The following is a 16,731-nucleotide window of genomic DNA, read 5'->3' on the forward strand; positions in this document are numbered from 1 at the left end:
AGAAATACTCATTGCTCATCGTAGTGGCCAACTCTCGAAGTAGTAGATAGCACGCGTGAAATCATCGAGTGATGGAGTAAATTTCGTTTTATTTTGACTTTTTTTGGTATACTAGAAATTAAATAAGGTTGGATATATGGAGATCATCTTTAATACCTTTATGCGTTTCTGTATTAACTTTTCAAATAAAGGCAAAGTTTTTTAGTTACCTAATCTTAATAATGGATAAATTATAACCAAAAAAACAAATCATGATCAAATTATATATCTTCGTATTAGGAAATGTACTTATAGTTTTAAGGTAGGACAGGCATTTTGGTAGAGGAAAACAAATATTCGTGGAAATGAAATATGGAGTCCTTTTTAGCTTATTTACATAGAAGAATACTTAAATTTGAAATTGGAAAAAAAAAAGCAACAATTTGAAAAGAAAACGTACGACGAACAAGTTTGGACGCAGCCCTTGAAATAAGTAGGAGAACAAAAAAAAGTAGGAGAAAATTTTGACGAAAAAGGGCAAAAGATTAAAAGGTACGTATTAAGCGTAATTAATGGTATTTTAGAAGTGTATAATCTGTGTTTAGTCTTTTAGGTGGTCACGGAACGGAAGAGGTTAACTAGGAAAAGCACATTATCATTCCTAATTGATGTTTTAGTTTTAAAAATCTCATGTTGTCATTCGATATGTATTCATGGCTAACTAAATAATTTACATTTCTATCTACAACAATATAGATAATTAATTTAAAACTCTGACTGGGAATTCCCAAAATACTAGAATGCTAAAATGTTGTATAATTTTTTTTTTTTTTAATATTGTATAATTTTTTTTTTGTCAACAAACGTTTTACAATTCTATACGTTAGATCAGTCATACGATTTTTCCATTTAGTCATTTCAGGAATAAAAATATTATGTACATAGTCGTCTATCTTGAAAACATTTAATAATCGCTTTTGCTTAAGGTTTTGGGATTAGTAACATGTCTTGATGCGCTCATCCACGTTTATCCCTTCGTTGGCAATAAACATTATGCTAACATTGCTCGTGTTGCCTTGTTATGACTTAAAACAAATATAGTAAGTATATAATTAATATACATTCTATTCACAACAAAAATATTTGACTTTACGACTTAATCAACAACCGATTAGTTTGTACGAAATCGAGATTATGAAAATAAAAATATGTGTCATAGTAAGTGGAGTATGTAGATTTCGTGAACCAAAGGATAATAAAATTCTGTTTTCATTCGAACTCAGCTTCGGGTCGAAGATTTTATAATGTATACGCAGCCGCAATGATTATTTATCAACTATTTGAGTTTTAATAATGTTTTGTGTGTAAATGATGGTAAATTGGAAATTGTTCGAGCCTGTACTAAACAATTGTAATATACTAATATCCGTCAAAAGAGGATTAATAAAAATAATCTCTGTCTAGAGAGAGTCCTCGTGATTCAATGATGACACTCCAAAGTCTTATGCGCTGTCTTTTATTCCATCAAATTTGTTTGTTATTGTCTCGTGTGCGTTGTTGTCCACAAAAGATTACAATAGTTTATTACTTATCTTTTGACGGCGATTACAATAGTTTAGTACAAGCTCAACTAATTGCCATCATTTTATTCCAACTTACAGAACCACATAGTTGAGCATTAATATAGAAATTAAACAATGGGCTTGCAAGTGGGTTTTAGAGTTTTATTACTTTAACAAACAAAAATTTGTGATCTTACATATTTAATGAAAAACTTTCTCATATGTTAGTATTCTACTTTCATATCGTTGCAATAGCATGAATATTTCGTTTTTGTTGTTATTGTTTTTGTTCTGTAACTAATGTAGCAGTAACTACGATTGGGAACTCAAGTATCAATGGATCAAGAGTTTTCAATCGTTGCTCGGATTTCAAGCTTTCTTTCGTATCAATGGATCGAAAGAGAGATGAATTCAAAGACTTCGTATGAGAAAAGCTTTCTCTGTTTATTAATCAAAATCAACCAAATCTCTGGAATACAAGAGGCAGAGTATTTATAATGAAACGTAAAAGAAACCCTAGTCAAGGCTTGGTGCTAAAGCAACCATAAACCGACTAACCAAAACCCAACGAAAGCCCAAAGTAAGTTTAAAGAATAACATAAGTAAAAGCCTAATAAGAAGAGAAGTAGATGGCGCTACATCAGGTCTCCGGGGGTAAGAAGAAAATTCGACCTCGAATTTTCATCGTCTTCTTCAGCAACATAAGGAACCAGATGCTTCACATTAAACACGTCGGCGGTATGCATTTGAGGAGGTAGTCGAAGGCGGTAAGCATTGTTATTTATCTTGGCAAGGACTTCAAGAGGACCAATCTTTCTTGATTTGAGTTTGTTGTACGTACCAGGCTTGAAACGATCCTTAGTGAGGACAGCCCACACTAAGTCACCAACATTGAATTGGACGTCACGTCGATGAACATCCGCAGCTGTTTTGTACTTTTCAGTAGAAACTTCCAAATTGGAGTGAACCTGCTCATGAATCACAGCCAACTCGTCAACAAGATCACATGCCCGACCGTGGAAGCGCGTACGATCCGGAGAGATACCAAGGTCTGCAGGACAGCGAGGCAAACGACCATAAATCACTTGAAATGGGCTGAAACCTGTACTACAATTGAGAGCCCTTTTGTGAGCAAACTCAGCTTGACAAAGAACAGAATCCCAAGACTTGATGTTATCACCGACTAAACAACGTAACAAGTCACCTAAAGCTCGATTTGTAACTTCCGTCTGACCATCCGTTTGAGGATGATAAGCTGAACTCATATCCAATTTAGTGCGAAGAAGACGCCACAACGATCTCCAAAAATGACTCAAGAAACGAGAGTCGCGGTCCGAAACAATCGACAAAGGCAGCCCATGTAATTTATAAACTTCTCGGAAAAACAAAACCGCAACTTGCACAGCATCCGTTGTCTTTTTGCAAGGTATGAAGTGAACCATCTTTGAAAAACGATCGACAACGACAAAGATAGAATCATTACCTCGTTGAGTGCGAGGCAAACCAAGTACAAAATCCATGCTTATATCTGCCCATGGTTGTGTTGGAATCGGAAGAGGCAAGTATAAACCCGTATTAGTTGCTTTCCCTTTCGCCGCTTGACAAATACCACAACGCACAATAAAACGTTCAACATCGCGTCTTAAAGTCGGCCAAAAATAAGATGAGCTCACCAGTTTTATCGTACGATCACGTCCAATATGACCCTCACCATGGAGATCATGTATTAACTTCAACCGTAAGCTACATTCTGAGATACAAAGCTGAACTCCATGAAATAAAAATCCATCATAAACCAGATACTTATCATCAATGCCCAGGCTGGCATCATTCCAAATCTTTCCGAAAAAAGGATCGAGAGGATAAAGCTCAGGTAAGACTTCAAAGCCCGTGACTGATCCATGTAAAGTTGTCAAAAGAAAATATCTACGACTTAACGCATCGGCAACTTTGTTCAGCATTCCCGCTTTATGCTTAATTACAAACGAAAATTGTTGTAAATACCCAAACCATGAAGCATGTCTAGACGAAACTTTATCTTGGGAACCCATGTGTTTTAGAGCATCATGATCTGTGTAAAGAACAAATTCTTGGTGAAAAAGATAGTGCCTCCAGTGTTTAACAGCTTGTACCACCGCGTAGAGCTCAACATCATATGTGCTATAGCGTAAACGAGAACCCGCAATCTTTTCACTAAAAAATGCAACAGGACGACTTGCTTGACTAAGAACTGCTCCAATTCCGTTTTTAGAAGCATCACAATAGAGCTCAAAAGCAACACTAAAATTAGGAAGGATCAATACCGGAGCCGTAGTGAGTTTCGTCTTAATGGTTTGGAAGGCAGATTCAGCTTCGAGTGTCCAACAAAATGATGTGGATTTCATGCAGTCTGTAACGGGTGCCATAATACTACTAAAGTGATGCATAAAACGACGGTAGAAAGAAGCCAACCCGTAGAAACTACGGACATCAGTGATTGTACGTGGAGTAGGCCAAGATTGAATAGCCAAAATCTTTGCTGGATCAACTGCTAACCCTTGTGTAGACACAATATAGCCCAAGAAAAGAACTTGTTCTACACCAAAAACACACTTCTTTGAAGTAGCAAACAACTTCTCATTTCGTAAAACAAGCAATACCTCTCAAAGGTGATTTAAATGCTCGGCTAGTGAAGAGCTAAAGATAAGGATATCATCAAAATACACTACCACGAAACGTCCAATAAACGGGCGAAGCGCCTGATTCATAACCCGCATAAATGTACTCGGCGCATTTGATAAGCCAAACGGCATCACTAACCACTCAAACAATCCTTCACGCGTTTTGAAAGCTGTTTTCCACTCATCACCAGGACGGATTCGAATTTGATGATAACCACTCCGAAGATCTAATTTTGTAAAAATTGAGGCTGACCCGATTTGATCCAAGAGATCATCAAGATGTGGAATCGGAAATCTATACCGAATAGTAATCTTGTTGATGGCTCTACTGTCAACACACATACGCCAAGAACCATCCTTTTTGGGAATAAGCAATGCAGGCACTGCACATGGACTCAAACTCTCATGCACATATCCTTTAGCAAGAAGCTCTTCCACTTGTCTGCGATGCTCATCATGTTCTCTAGGACTCATACGATAGTGTGGACGGTTCGGTAATGTTGAATTTGGAACCAAATCAATACAATGTTGAATGTCGCGTAGAGGAGGTAATCCATTGGGTAACTCCGAAGGAAACACATCTTGAAATTCAGTGAGTAACTCAAGAAAAGCCGCTGGAGCTATCGGTACTAAAGACGAAGTTGATGAAGCTAGAAGAAGAAAATACACCACATCCGTAGATTCACATTCTTCAAGAATCTAAGACTTTGTTATCAATAGTGTTGTCTTTGACGGATCACTAGGAGCAGGGCTAGGGGCAATGTCTGTAGTTGTGATAAGTGAATCTGTCGCTGTTTGCAATGGGAGCAAAGTAATACGCTTGCCTTTATAGGTGAAGCTGTGCGTGTTTGCGAATCTATCGTGCATCGTACGTCTATCATACTGCCATGGTCGACCCAACAAGAGATGGCATGCATCCATAGGTAACACATCACAACAAATTAAGTCCTTATAATTAAGACCAATAGAGAAAGGAACCCGACAACGCTTAGAAATCCGAATATCCGTTTTCGAGTTGAACCAAGCGATCTTATATAGAGAGGGATGAGGCTCAGTAAACAAGGCAAGCTTTGTGACTGCGTCTTCAGAGATAACATTAGTACAACTTCCCGAATCAATGACCAAACGACATACTTTTCCACGTATTGTACAAGTGGACTGAAAAATATTGGTGCAAAGCCATGACTCTTCTACTCCCTGTGGAAGAAGATAACTACGTCGCAACATTAACATAGAACCAACATCTCCATGGACCTGCTCTGTTGCTTCTTCAATACCTGCGTCGTCCTCACTATACTCATCATAGATAAGCTCGTCATTCACTAAAAGACCTCGTCGATTCGTATTGGGACAAGCTGATTGGCGATGTCCCTGTTCTCCACATTTAAAACACTTAAATATCGCAGGTTGTTGCTGTCTAAAAGTCTTATTTCCCTCTGAACGATCAGCCAATTTCAATTGTTCCATAGATTTCGTAATCCCTGTTTCCGGAACAGAGGTGAGTCGAGTTCGTTGCGAATTCCACGTAGACGTTTGGCTTCTAGACTGCTGCTCAATCAAGAGTGCACGTTGGTGTGCTTCTGATACCGTCGAAGGATTAAATTGGAGTAAAGTGTGTTGAATTTGTATACGCAGACCTCCAATGAATCGTGATATCCTCTGTTCTTCGTTTTCTGTCACAGAATTACGAGCCATCAAAGAAAAATATTATGTGGCGTATTCATCAACTGTCTTCGTTCCTTGTCTCAAGTTTTGAAGTTTGGTGTACATGGTTCTTGCGTAGTTGTAAGGTAGAAAGGCTTTACGCATCAATCTCTTCAACTTTTCCCAAGAAGCTATACGTTCCTTACCCGATCTGATACGTGACTCCTTCGTCTGTTGCCACCACGCGGAAGCTCTTCCACGAAAACGCGTTGCAACCAGCGGTACTCTCATTGCATCAGGAACTTCCTTAAACTCCAACAACTCTTCTGTGATATTAATCCAATCTAAAAATTCTTCTGCTTGTAGTCCCCCCGAAAATTCTGGTAATTCAAGTTTAAACCCAGATTCCCATCTCCAATTATCCACTTGCGGGACAGCGATGATATCGCGTTGATGGTGATCACCACGTTGGTTTTGTTCTCCTCGCGGCGCAAACTGATTCACGAAGACGTTTTCTGCCTCATCTTCTTCTTCTCCATCATCAAAGATTGGATCTTCTTGCCGCTGTATCTCTGGAGCTGCGTTGCGTTGAGCGTGAGCGAGAGTTCTAACGGCGGATTCCATGGTAGTTCGCATAGTGTTACTCAATCCCTGTTGAAACTCTGTCATCATAGCCCTAAACGCGTCGTTGTGCTCTTCTAGTGTCGCTTGAAGGGTCTTCTTTGGTGGCATGTTTAGGATTCGTTTGTCTCTGATACCAACTAATGTAGCAGTAACTACGATTGGGAACTCAAGTATCAATGGATCAAGAGTTTTCAATCGTTGCTCGGATTTCAAGCTTTCTTTCGTATCAATGGATCGAAAGAGAGATGAATTCAAAGACTTCGTATGAGAAAAACTTTCTCTGTTTATTAATCAAAATCAACCAAATCTCTGGAATACAAGAGGCAGAGTATTTATAATGAAACGTAAAAGAAACCCTAGTCAAGGCTTGGTGCTAAAGCAACCATAAACCGACTAACCAAAACCCAACGAAAGCCCAAAGTAAGTTTAAAGAATAACATAAGTAAAAGCCTAATAAGAAGAGAAGTAGATGGCGCTACATCAGTAACCAAGAGGTTACAAACCGAGATACAAGATTTCCTCAAATGTCTCGAACTTGGGACTTCCGTATTCTTACATACTGGAAGTTACAAGTTACAAGGTAGTGTTCAATCAGTAGAGTTACCAACTCCTTGCTCCTTGTGTTGTTGTTCTTAAGAACAAAAGATAATATTTTTTATTACATGAAGAATATATTTTTTAATTTGCATAGCAGAACATATATGAATATAAAACATCAAACTTTTGATATGAGTATCCGTATAGATATGACTTGTTCAAATAAATTTAGAGGAACAATCTTAAGTAATCATCCATGCGTTTGTACTTCACGTCAGGATAAAGACTAGAAGCTTCTTCGTCTTCTCCGACTTCGTGATCAGTGAGACATCCTTCATAGAAAATGTGATAGAAATGTCCTATCCCCGCTTGGTGTGGAATCTCCATTTCTACATACACACGTAAAGGAAATCAGATAAAACTTATGGGCTATATATCTTTCAAATAGACCCAAATCCTGGCCCATTAAGCATATGTTGCCGACAATGAAGTAGACTTTTTTTTTTTTTTTGGCAAACAATGAAGTTAGTAGACTACGTTACACTATTGATTGGACTTACGTTCAATGTTGGCAAGGAAGTCTTCTGCAGCAATATTTGTTTTCTCCAATTCTTTTCCGGTTAGCTTTTCCCATATCTGAACTAATTCGATCTGCGTGAGAACGTTGTCGGGAGGTCTGATATTCACGGTTTTGTTTAATGTTCGCGGATCGTTTAATGTCTTTGCGGTGTATTTTGCGATATCATCTTCATCCGCAAACACCACTACAAATATAAAACGGTCTAAATTGATTGGTTTTGATATTTGTGAGGTTTAGCTTTAAAATCTTAAAAAGTATAGAACCACAATGGGAGAAAAAAGATTGAAAATTTTCTTACCTTTTACATTTCCGTCACCATAAATATTAACTTTTTCTTTGGGAGGAAGTAAAGTTACCATCTGAGATAAATTTCCGGCGAAGTAAGCCGCAAAACAAGCACCCACAATGTAAGTGTATGGAATTCCGGCAGCCTCTATCGCCTGACGCACTTCCATTTTCTGGTCGAAGGTTTCTCTTCCTGGTGGTAGCGCATGTCCCATACGCGGTGGATCCATACCAAATTCAGATGGTAAAAACCGCTGAAATAATTAATTTTACATATATCATTTTAATTACAAGAAATAAATAATCATCTAGTGTATAAAAAGGAACAAAGATTTATTAGGTTAAGTTTCTTTATATGCATGTAATATGTGTATCTTTTACCTTTGACGTTTTTTCTTTTCTTTTCTTATAAATCAAATATAAAAAGTAAAACAAAAATAAACTCTCGAGCATGTTTTATTTTATTTTATCGGTTTATCCCCATCGTGTGGTTTCTTTACTTTTAAGATTTTTCAGATTGACCTCACAATTTTCTAAACGGATCAATTAATTAATTAACCTTTACTTAATAGTTTATTATACCTTGACGTTACCAGCCTCTTTGATGGCTTCGACGAGCTTGAGCTGAACAAGGATGTTATGGCTACGGAAGTGAACGCCGGACATGGCGGAGACAACGACGTCAACAAGTTTCACGGCAGATACGAGGCTTTGGTGGTCGGAGAAAGAACCTTCAACGATTCGTGCGCCGAGTTTCTTGAAAGAGAGAAGGAGTTGGACTTTCTCGACGTCGAGACCAATCTCTGGCCGCTGCAAAACATAAGTCTCGTGACCTTCAGCCAAACACGCCCTTACTATCCTCTTCCCTATGTACCCAGTCGCTCCCACTACCAAAACGCGCGTTTTCTCGGTGCGTTTGCTCTCTCCCATTTTTTTTCTCTCTCTCGATCAATATTTTGGTTGAAGAGCCTCTCTTGATTGTGTATCTATATAGTGAAGAGAAACATATACATACATATGCATATATGTGTGTGTATGTGTGTGCGCGCACCTAATGGATTATTGTATGCATTATAAGTAAAGATATCGACATTTGATATGATGCCTATCAAAGCAAATACGTATTTTTTATTAATAATTTCCTCACCTGATTTTTTTTGAAATAAATACAGAAATACCCTTTGCTTATTTTATAGAATTAATATTAGGTACTCCACAATTAGTAAATAATATCTTAATTCTAAAAATAGTAAATAATTGGATTGTATCCATAAAATAGAGATGTCTATATGAAAACAGATTAGTGGAACCATAAGTGTGTCTCACGACACCTGATGACTAATGTGTCTCACGACACCTGATGACTAATGTGTCTCACGACACCTGATGACTCCACCAGACCATTCTGATAAGGATTATTGTTTCTTTTTTTTTTGGGTATTAATGTTGAATTTATACCATTTTTGTTTGTATCTATCAGACGGTTACAAAGGATATATATAAGTAGCAGAAAATGACCGAAAAACTATAAACAAAAAGAAAAAACAACAAAAAAAAAAAAATCTACAAGGCATAGACGACAAGAAAGACCACAGAGATACACGGGGTGACGGGAACATAGATTAATTGGCGGTTTTAGCATACTTTGACATTAAACTATTTCTGATATAACTGACTTGACTTTAGAAAAAACAATTCACCAACTCTTCAATTGGAGTTTGAAAACAAGTAAACGTGAGCAGATTTTTCTCTCCATGATTAATTTATACCAGTTAAAAGCTTATGCATGCATTCATTTACTATGTGTAACAAATAAAAATTAAATTAAATAATTAAACTAAAAGAAAAGTATTATTATTTTAATTTGGAGCGAGAGACTCTCAAAGGTCATATTGTGATGACTTACAAATGTCATAAGCTTCTTAGATTCAACCTTTCGCATATTGGTTTTATATTATTCTTGGCAATGAAATAATAATCCTTATTAGTTCACCTAATCTCGAGATTCATCCTATGAAAGATAAAATTAAATTCTAGACCTTGAAAAAAGGAACATATGATTTTAACCTCGACTGTTTACGCAGTTTATGTTTATTTTTGCATGTAAAAATGCATTTAGTTTTCTTAACATTTTCAATATATAGAACATGCATATTCATTTTTCCATAGAATAGTTTTATAAAATCTAAAATCATACGCCAAATGAAACTCTTTGTCTGCGTTTATATTAAGTGACTAGGATTCAACCCGCGGTTCACCGCGGGCCTCGGTTTTATGCGGTTTTCTTATAAGGGATTTGATTATGTTTTATAGACATAATTTATAAAATATGTTTTTTTTATTTTAGTCCTTTATAAATAATGATTGGGATTTTATATTGGTTGGTTGTTATTTAGTGATTAGAAGAATGTGTTTTAATGTGTTTAAATATGTGTATTAATTAGTAAATGTGTATGTAATTTTAATATAGGTAAAGCAGTTATTAAAATGTGAAATAGTAAAAGTGGTGCAATTGTTTTTGTCGTGTTCTTTTACTATATGGAATTTTATACTTTTTTTTTTTTGCATAACAAAGAGTATAACATTTATCCAACCCGCGGTACACCGCGGGTATCGGTTTTGATTAAGTTTTCATATTATATATTGAATAATGTGTAATTTATAATTTAAAATATTGTTTATATATTTTTGTGGTTGTTAAATTTTTAGTATGAGATAACATTTTTATGTGGTTAAACATGTGTATTATTTGTGTTTTTTGTACCAAAATATTGTATTAAAGTAAAAGTTGTATTTTTTTGGTATTGTAATTATTGTAATAGTGTGTTAAATTCAAAAAACAATTATCATAACCAACAGTGTTATTTACTGTAAGAACATAACAATTTAATTAAGAAAATATATTGTAAGTAGCTTTGCTTGTTTAAGATTTTTTTTGTAAATTATAAAATAATAAGATTACATTATAAAGACAAAGTAAACAAAATAAAAAATAATTTGCGTTTAGTTAGTGACATAAGTCTTAAATCGGTTTAGTCGGTTTAGTCACTTGGTTAAATTACATATGTCTTTATCTCTGTTGGTAGTTGGTACGGACGCAATCGTACATGTAAGGCATTTGCCAAATTCAGGAAACCTAATCAACCAAAATCGATTTCATCGTCTTCTCTATCTCTTTCTCTCTTCATCGTCATTCATCATCATCATGATCATCATTCATCATCATCAACATCAGCATCATCATCATCATCATCATCATCATCATCATCATCATCATCAAATCTCAGGATCTTCAAGGTGGTTCTTCTCGTTCGTAGCTACCTTCTAGACTGTGATTTCCAATCTTTGAACTCTCGGTGAGTTTCTAGGTTGGGTTTTATCTTCCTTTCGGAAATCCCGTCACACCTCCGCTTTCAGAATTAGATCAATTTCATTAGCTTATCAGTTTTAATCAATTTGGGTAACAACAGAGGATTGTCAACCTAGCAAATCCCTAATCAAGAGTTTCTTCAAATTCAGTGTGTCAATATAATCGAGCAATTAGTGAAGTAGGCGAGATTGTTGGTGAATCCTATTTTCACGTTTTACTACATGAGATATATCTTCACCTTCGATCAATTCATGTCGTTCGGAATGTTAACTATTGTGGTTAGTGATAGCATCTTCCTATCTCAGTTCTTCGATTTGTGGTTTTTTACATATAGACCAAAGTCACGGTCTTTTTTTGTTCTTTTCACAATTTGTTTTTTTATCAGAATTTGCAGATATTTAACCAAAGAAACAACAGATAAATGTTCTGTTTCTTGAAGGTGAGTTCTTCACAAAACTGGATGGTTCGATATGAAGCAGATAGTACGCTCTTTATATTCATACATCAAATGCCTTTTGGACCAAGAACTATAAGGTTAGTTGTCGACGAAGCTATATTTTAATACAACTTTTCTCATGTTATAATTCGTCTAATAAACATCTTGGCAAACATGCATCATTGGTTTAGGATCGGAATAACTTTACCTCAATCATCTCAAAGACCCCTTTGATGGTTTCTTTTGTTCCCTGCCAAATTACAAAAATAAATATTTTCATTTTAAAATGATACAAATCAATGTTATACAAACTTGCTTTTGAAGGATTTATTTAAAAAGCTTACATGTCGAAGGTTTCACCAAATTTTGTGGTGTATGTCTTTCAGGTACGAAAAACTATCACTTGGATTGGTCGTAAATGTTTTCCATGTATGCAAGACACTGACTTGCACTTACCAACCCGTTTTGTACGGCTTCACATCATCAATGAAAGCAAAAGATGAGACATTGTCAAAAGGAGAAGAAAGAGACGTTTGCTGTGAATAGAGGTAATTGCTGGATGAAAATGGTATATGAGAATGACGTTAATATATAGTGTAGAAGGAGGGTAGGGTTTTTGGCTCCAGTATCTTCGAAAATCTTGGAGAGAAACTTAAAATATCTTAAATATTAACGAAAATATATTTTTTAGAAGGTATCGAAATGAATGATACACGGATTTAAGGAAAGTAAGGATATTGAGTAGTAGGTTATAGTTAGGATTTAAGAAGAGAGAAGATTTTAGAAATATTTGATTATCAATTAGGCGAGATTCATAGATATCTTCTTATAATTAGTGCGAATATGCTTTTATAAGATACCATAAACGATGAATGGTTAGGATTGCATGTTATATTTTTGTAGATGATCAAACCCGATTACTTATCCGTTTTAGTATTTGAACCACTAATCACCCGTTTAGGAAACGCGGATCTCCGAAGGTTTAATGAATTTTTTTGACCAAATTACCCTTGGCGATTTTGATTAACAAAGAACAAAATCCAAAATTGAAATTGAAATTGAGGCCAAATTTGACCATTTTTCAATTTGTACTTCCCTTTTAATAATAAGGGGATTTAAAAAAAATTAAAACACTAAAAGATTATGATATCATTTGAAGGACAATAGTTTTGTAACATATAAACATCAAATATCAAAATTTATTATAAACAGCAGAGAAAATGAGAAAAAGATTAAAGACGAATAGACGATGAGCAAATTTAACTCTACGTCTTCATGTGTCCTTATGCTCTAAAAGTGTGGACGGAATTGGCAAGAGGGATCCTTAAGGATAAATTCTCTGCGAACTGGAGGGAGATTCTGAAACTATCTTGTGATACAAACCTAGACAAGACTCAAGACTTTATCTTACGGTATATACTTCAGAACACAATACATTCTATTTGGCAAGAAAGGAATGCTCGAAGACATGGGAACAACCGTCACCGGAAGAGAAGCTGGTGAAAATGATAGACAAGAACGTCCGAAATCGTTTGAGTACGATCCGAACGGGAGGCGACACAAGATATGCAGCGGGCATACAAGTCTGGTTTGCCACAAGGAATTTTCAAGAATAACTCTTTCAGTTTTGCTCTATGTGTTTATTAAAAACAGTCTGCATTAAGCTGTAACAAACGTTATTTTCTTTTTGAATATAATTTAACATTAAATTCAAAAAAAAAAAAATTAACTCTACGTCATGCAGTTTTTTTTATATTTGTTTTTGTCAACCTCACAACTAAATTAAAATAAGTACGATTGGTTTGTCAAACTAGATGAGAAGAATTTACAAAACAACATCAACAAACCAGATTTTTTTTTTATAGTTTTTCTTTTTCTGAAGGATTTTAAAGGAGAAATTTTTTTTTTAAAAGGTACGAAAAAGCTGGTGAATGGATAGGGGATTGTATAATCTTGACCAACTCTATAAGGTTCGTCACAAAATCTTGACAACAATTCTTGCTCAGAGAGAATGTTCTCCATATATACGAATGTAGACTACTATATACAGCCCCGGCTCAATATATTTGAGAGCCCTAGGGCAAAAAAATTTTTTTTGGCCTATTATTATATACAAAGAGAAAATTTACCTAATTTTTAAAAATTTTGCGGAGTTTTTATAGTAAAAATTGTTATTTTAAAAATTTTGGGTCTTTTTATACATTTTCTTATAAATAATTAGGCCTCTTAAAATATAATTCTCATATTAATAATATTTTTTAAAAATATTTGGGTCTTTTTTATATGTAAATTTTTTTATAAAAAAAAAAGTTCCGGGCCGTCGCACCTCTGCCCTACCATCTGAGCCGGGGCTGACTATATAAACTACAAATTCCGATTAAATCAACACAATTATTGAAACGAATTTCAGGTCAAATTTAATGTATAATAATGGGTAATTGGGTATGATTATTTGGACTCGAATGCAATATGTGAATGAGAAACAAAGGATTACGTGCCTTTTTCTCAAAGCGGGGCTGTGGACTAAAAATAATAGAAGATAATTTTATGGGAGAAAACAAACAAAAACAATTATGACAAATAGATAAGAGGAGGGATGGGGTTTGGTGAGAGCACCGTGATTGGTTGTGTAAGGTGCCACGTGTGAAGATTTTGTGTTCTATCCTTAAAGAAAAAAGAAATCATTCTTGTAATAATTAAAAAGTAGTTGAAATTTGTGTTCTGTCCTTATAAAATTGGTTACAGTTTCAGTGTTTCGCGCAATATTGAAGGTACCGCTAGAGATTTGTTAGATGTTTTTTTATTCGCACACCCGGAAGAAGTAATTGAAGGAATTAGCAACGAAATCGATCTATTCAAATCTAAATGAAATGCAATTGTTTTGTTCAGGTGAAAAAGATGATTTTTGAATATTTTAGACGATTTTAGTATTTCTTATTGTTATTAATTTATTATTATCGAACGAGTACTTTTTTCGTATATAAAATGTTATTTATCTATGTAGATATTCAATTTACCGAAAAGAGTTGTATTGTACCAATTTATTCAGATTTTCTGAATATCTAATTTATAAAATGTATATACATTTACAAGCCTACCAAATCAATAGACAAAGTTTTTGAAAAACAAATTATTGCATAGCAAATATATGGGTCATATAGTAAAAAATATATTTTAGAATTCTATATAATTATATAACATGTTAAATATTTATATATTCAACCTTGTTAGTCTCTCAATCAAAATCAGGGTCATCTCAAACTATATTTAGGTACATTTATATAAAGTATATTTCATAAGGTAAAATAATTTTCAAAATGTTATAGGTCCATTTATATGTATTTTTATATTTTTTAAAAATCACACTCTTAATTTTTATCTATATTTTTTTCAGAATCTTATTCTATATACATAATTTATTTTTAAAATTGAAATCATGTTTAACTGCTCCACTTATGTCAAAAGTAAAAACGCCCTTGATTAAAACTATCCCATTACTACTTTACTTAATTTCCACCTCCATGATCAATTGGTGTTCGACCTATAAAAGAATTTTTTTTTTTTTAATAAAATGTAAAATTTATTCGAAAAAATATTTTTACATTGCAACAGATCTTCAATCAATTTTGATATATTTTTGACGAAAAGATACCTTTTTGAAGTCTAGTGTTTATCTTAATGCGTACCAAATCATCACATAATCTTCATATTTTCCATCTTCTTGCTCTCGGATTGAAGAAAACCTATTCCGAACTTGCTCATCAAGTCATTTGACTAGTTGGTCTCCTGGAATTTTTAGTTTTACGGTGGCTTCTATTATTTTCAACCCACACAACATGTATTGAAAGGTGGAAATCTTATTATAACATTTCTATATATCTTTGTATATCTTTTGACCTTGAAAATTTCTCTAATTAACGAAAGATGTTTAATACTATATCTATTGCATGTCTCCACCGGATTAGGCAGTTGAATTTGTTGAATATATCTTCTAGTCGATTATTCAAAATTTGCAGTGTCAGTGTATTTGTTGAACGGCTTGAACCATCTTTAGCAAAAGTAATGTATTTGTTTTAAATCAACCGGTTTAAGTTTATGCATAATTTTTTTTCTTTCAAAAAGGCTAAAACATTGACTAAGTCGGTGGTAGATAAATAAATAAAAGAAAAGTTAATGATCTTCTCGAATGCATGCACTTTTTGAACTTAACAATATAAACTCACCCAATGTCAAAAGCCAAGTCTTATGACTTTTTAACTTTTACAACATTAATAAATTTTGTAAGTAGAATTCAACAAAAGTAGTTGGAACTTGGAAGTTAATTAAGTAATGGAACTTTATGATCTGCATCTGTCTATGTTCGTCACTTGTCACCACTACCAACAGCTAAAGAGTCTAGGACATGATCATGAGCTGACCTAGGAAGAATATATAGTGGGTTTCTTGTAATATTTAATAGGCTCTTGATGGACCTAACTAGTGTAAATGAAGCCCATACTTAAAAAGACTTGTCTAGTCACCAAAATAAATTTGAATCTTTAGTGATATCCTAAATAATTTTGAATCTTTAGTGAATATTATGATATTTTTAATCAAAAATCTGGGAAAATGCCTCATAAATCTTAATCAAAAATCTTACTTTTTTACCAACTATAGTATGTAAACATATGGATATATATGGTATTTTCTGTAACTTAAAAAACCCTAATTGTTGAACAAAAAAACTACTAATTAATTTGAAGAATATAAATCACTAGATTTTTTTTTCTCTAATAACTTTTTGTTACTCTCTCTCATCACTTTTTTTTTTTCTATATAAAAATTGGTTGTGCTTATTCGATCACTGTTATCTGGAAAATACTTTTTTGTTTTTCTAATGTTAAGCTCATCATAGCTGTAACAAAAATAATTTCTAGATGAAAAGATTTCTGTATAATTGACCAAAAAAGGTCCAAAAACAGGAAGAAGATAAAATTTACCAAGACATAAAAGCAAAGCTCCTCCGCCGCCGTTAGATTAAAAATCTGTAAATTTAGAGCCGTTGGGTTATTATC

General features: G+C 34.2%; 1 protein-coding gene across 1 annotated transcript; it reads right to left on the bottom strand.

Annotated features, from left to right (window-relative positions):
- Positions 1-7,050: 7,050 nt before the first annotated feature.
- LOC9329761 (pinoresinol reductase 1) lies at positions 7,051-8,860 on the bottom strand. The gene is made up of 4 exons (XM_021014708.1): positions 8,454-8,860; positions 7,885-8,125; positions 7,567-7,770; positions 7,051-7,395 (listed from the first exon to the last, which is right to left on the bottom strand). Exons 1-4 carry the CDS (start codon positions 8,799-8,801, stop codon positions 7,235-7,237), a joined length of 954 nt encoding a protein of 317 aa, XP_020870367.1. The 5' UTR covers positions 8,802-8,860; the 3' UTR covers positions 7,051-7,234.
- Between the last annotated feature and the right edge of the window lie 7,871 nt (positions 8,861-16,731).

The sequence above is a fragment of the Arabidopsis lyrata genome (assembly GCF_000004255.2).
Source record: "Arabidopsis lyrata subsp. lyrata unplaced genomic scaffold ARALYscaffold_1, whole genome shotgun sequence".
Classification (NCBI taxonomy): domain Eukaryota; kingdom Viridiplantae; phylum Streptophyta; class Magnoliopsida; order Brassicales; family Brassicaceae; genus Arabidopsis; species Arabidopsis lyrata.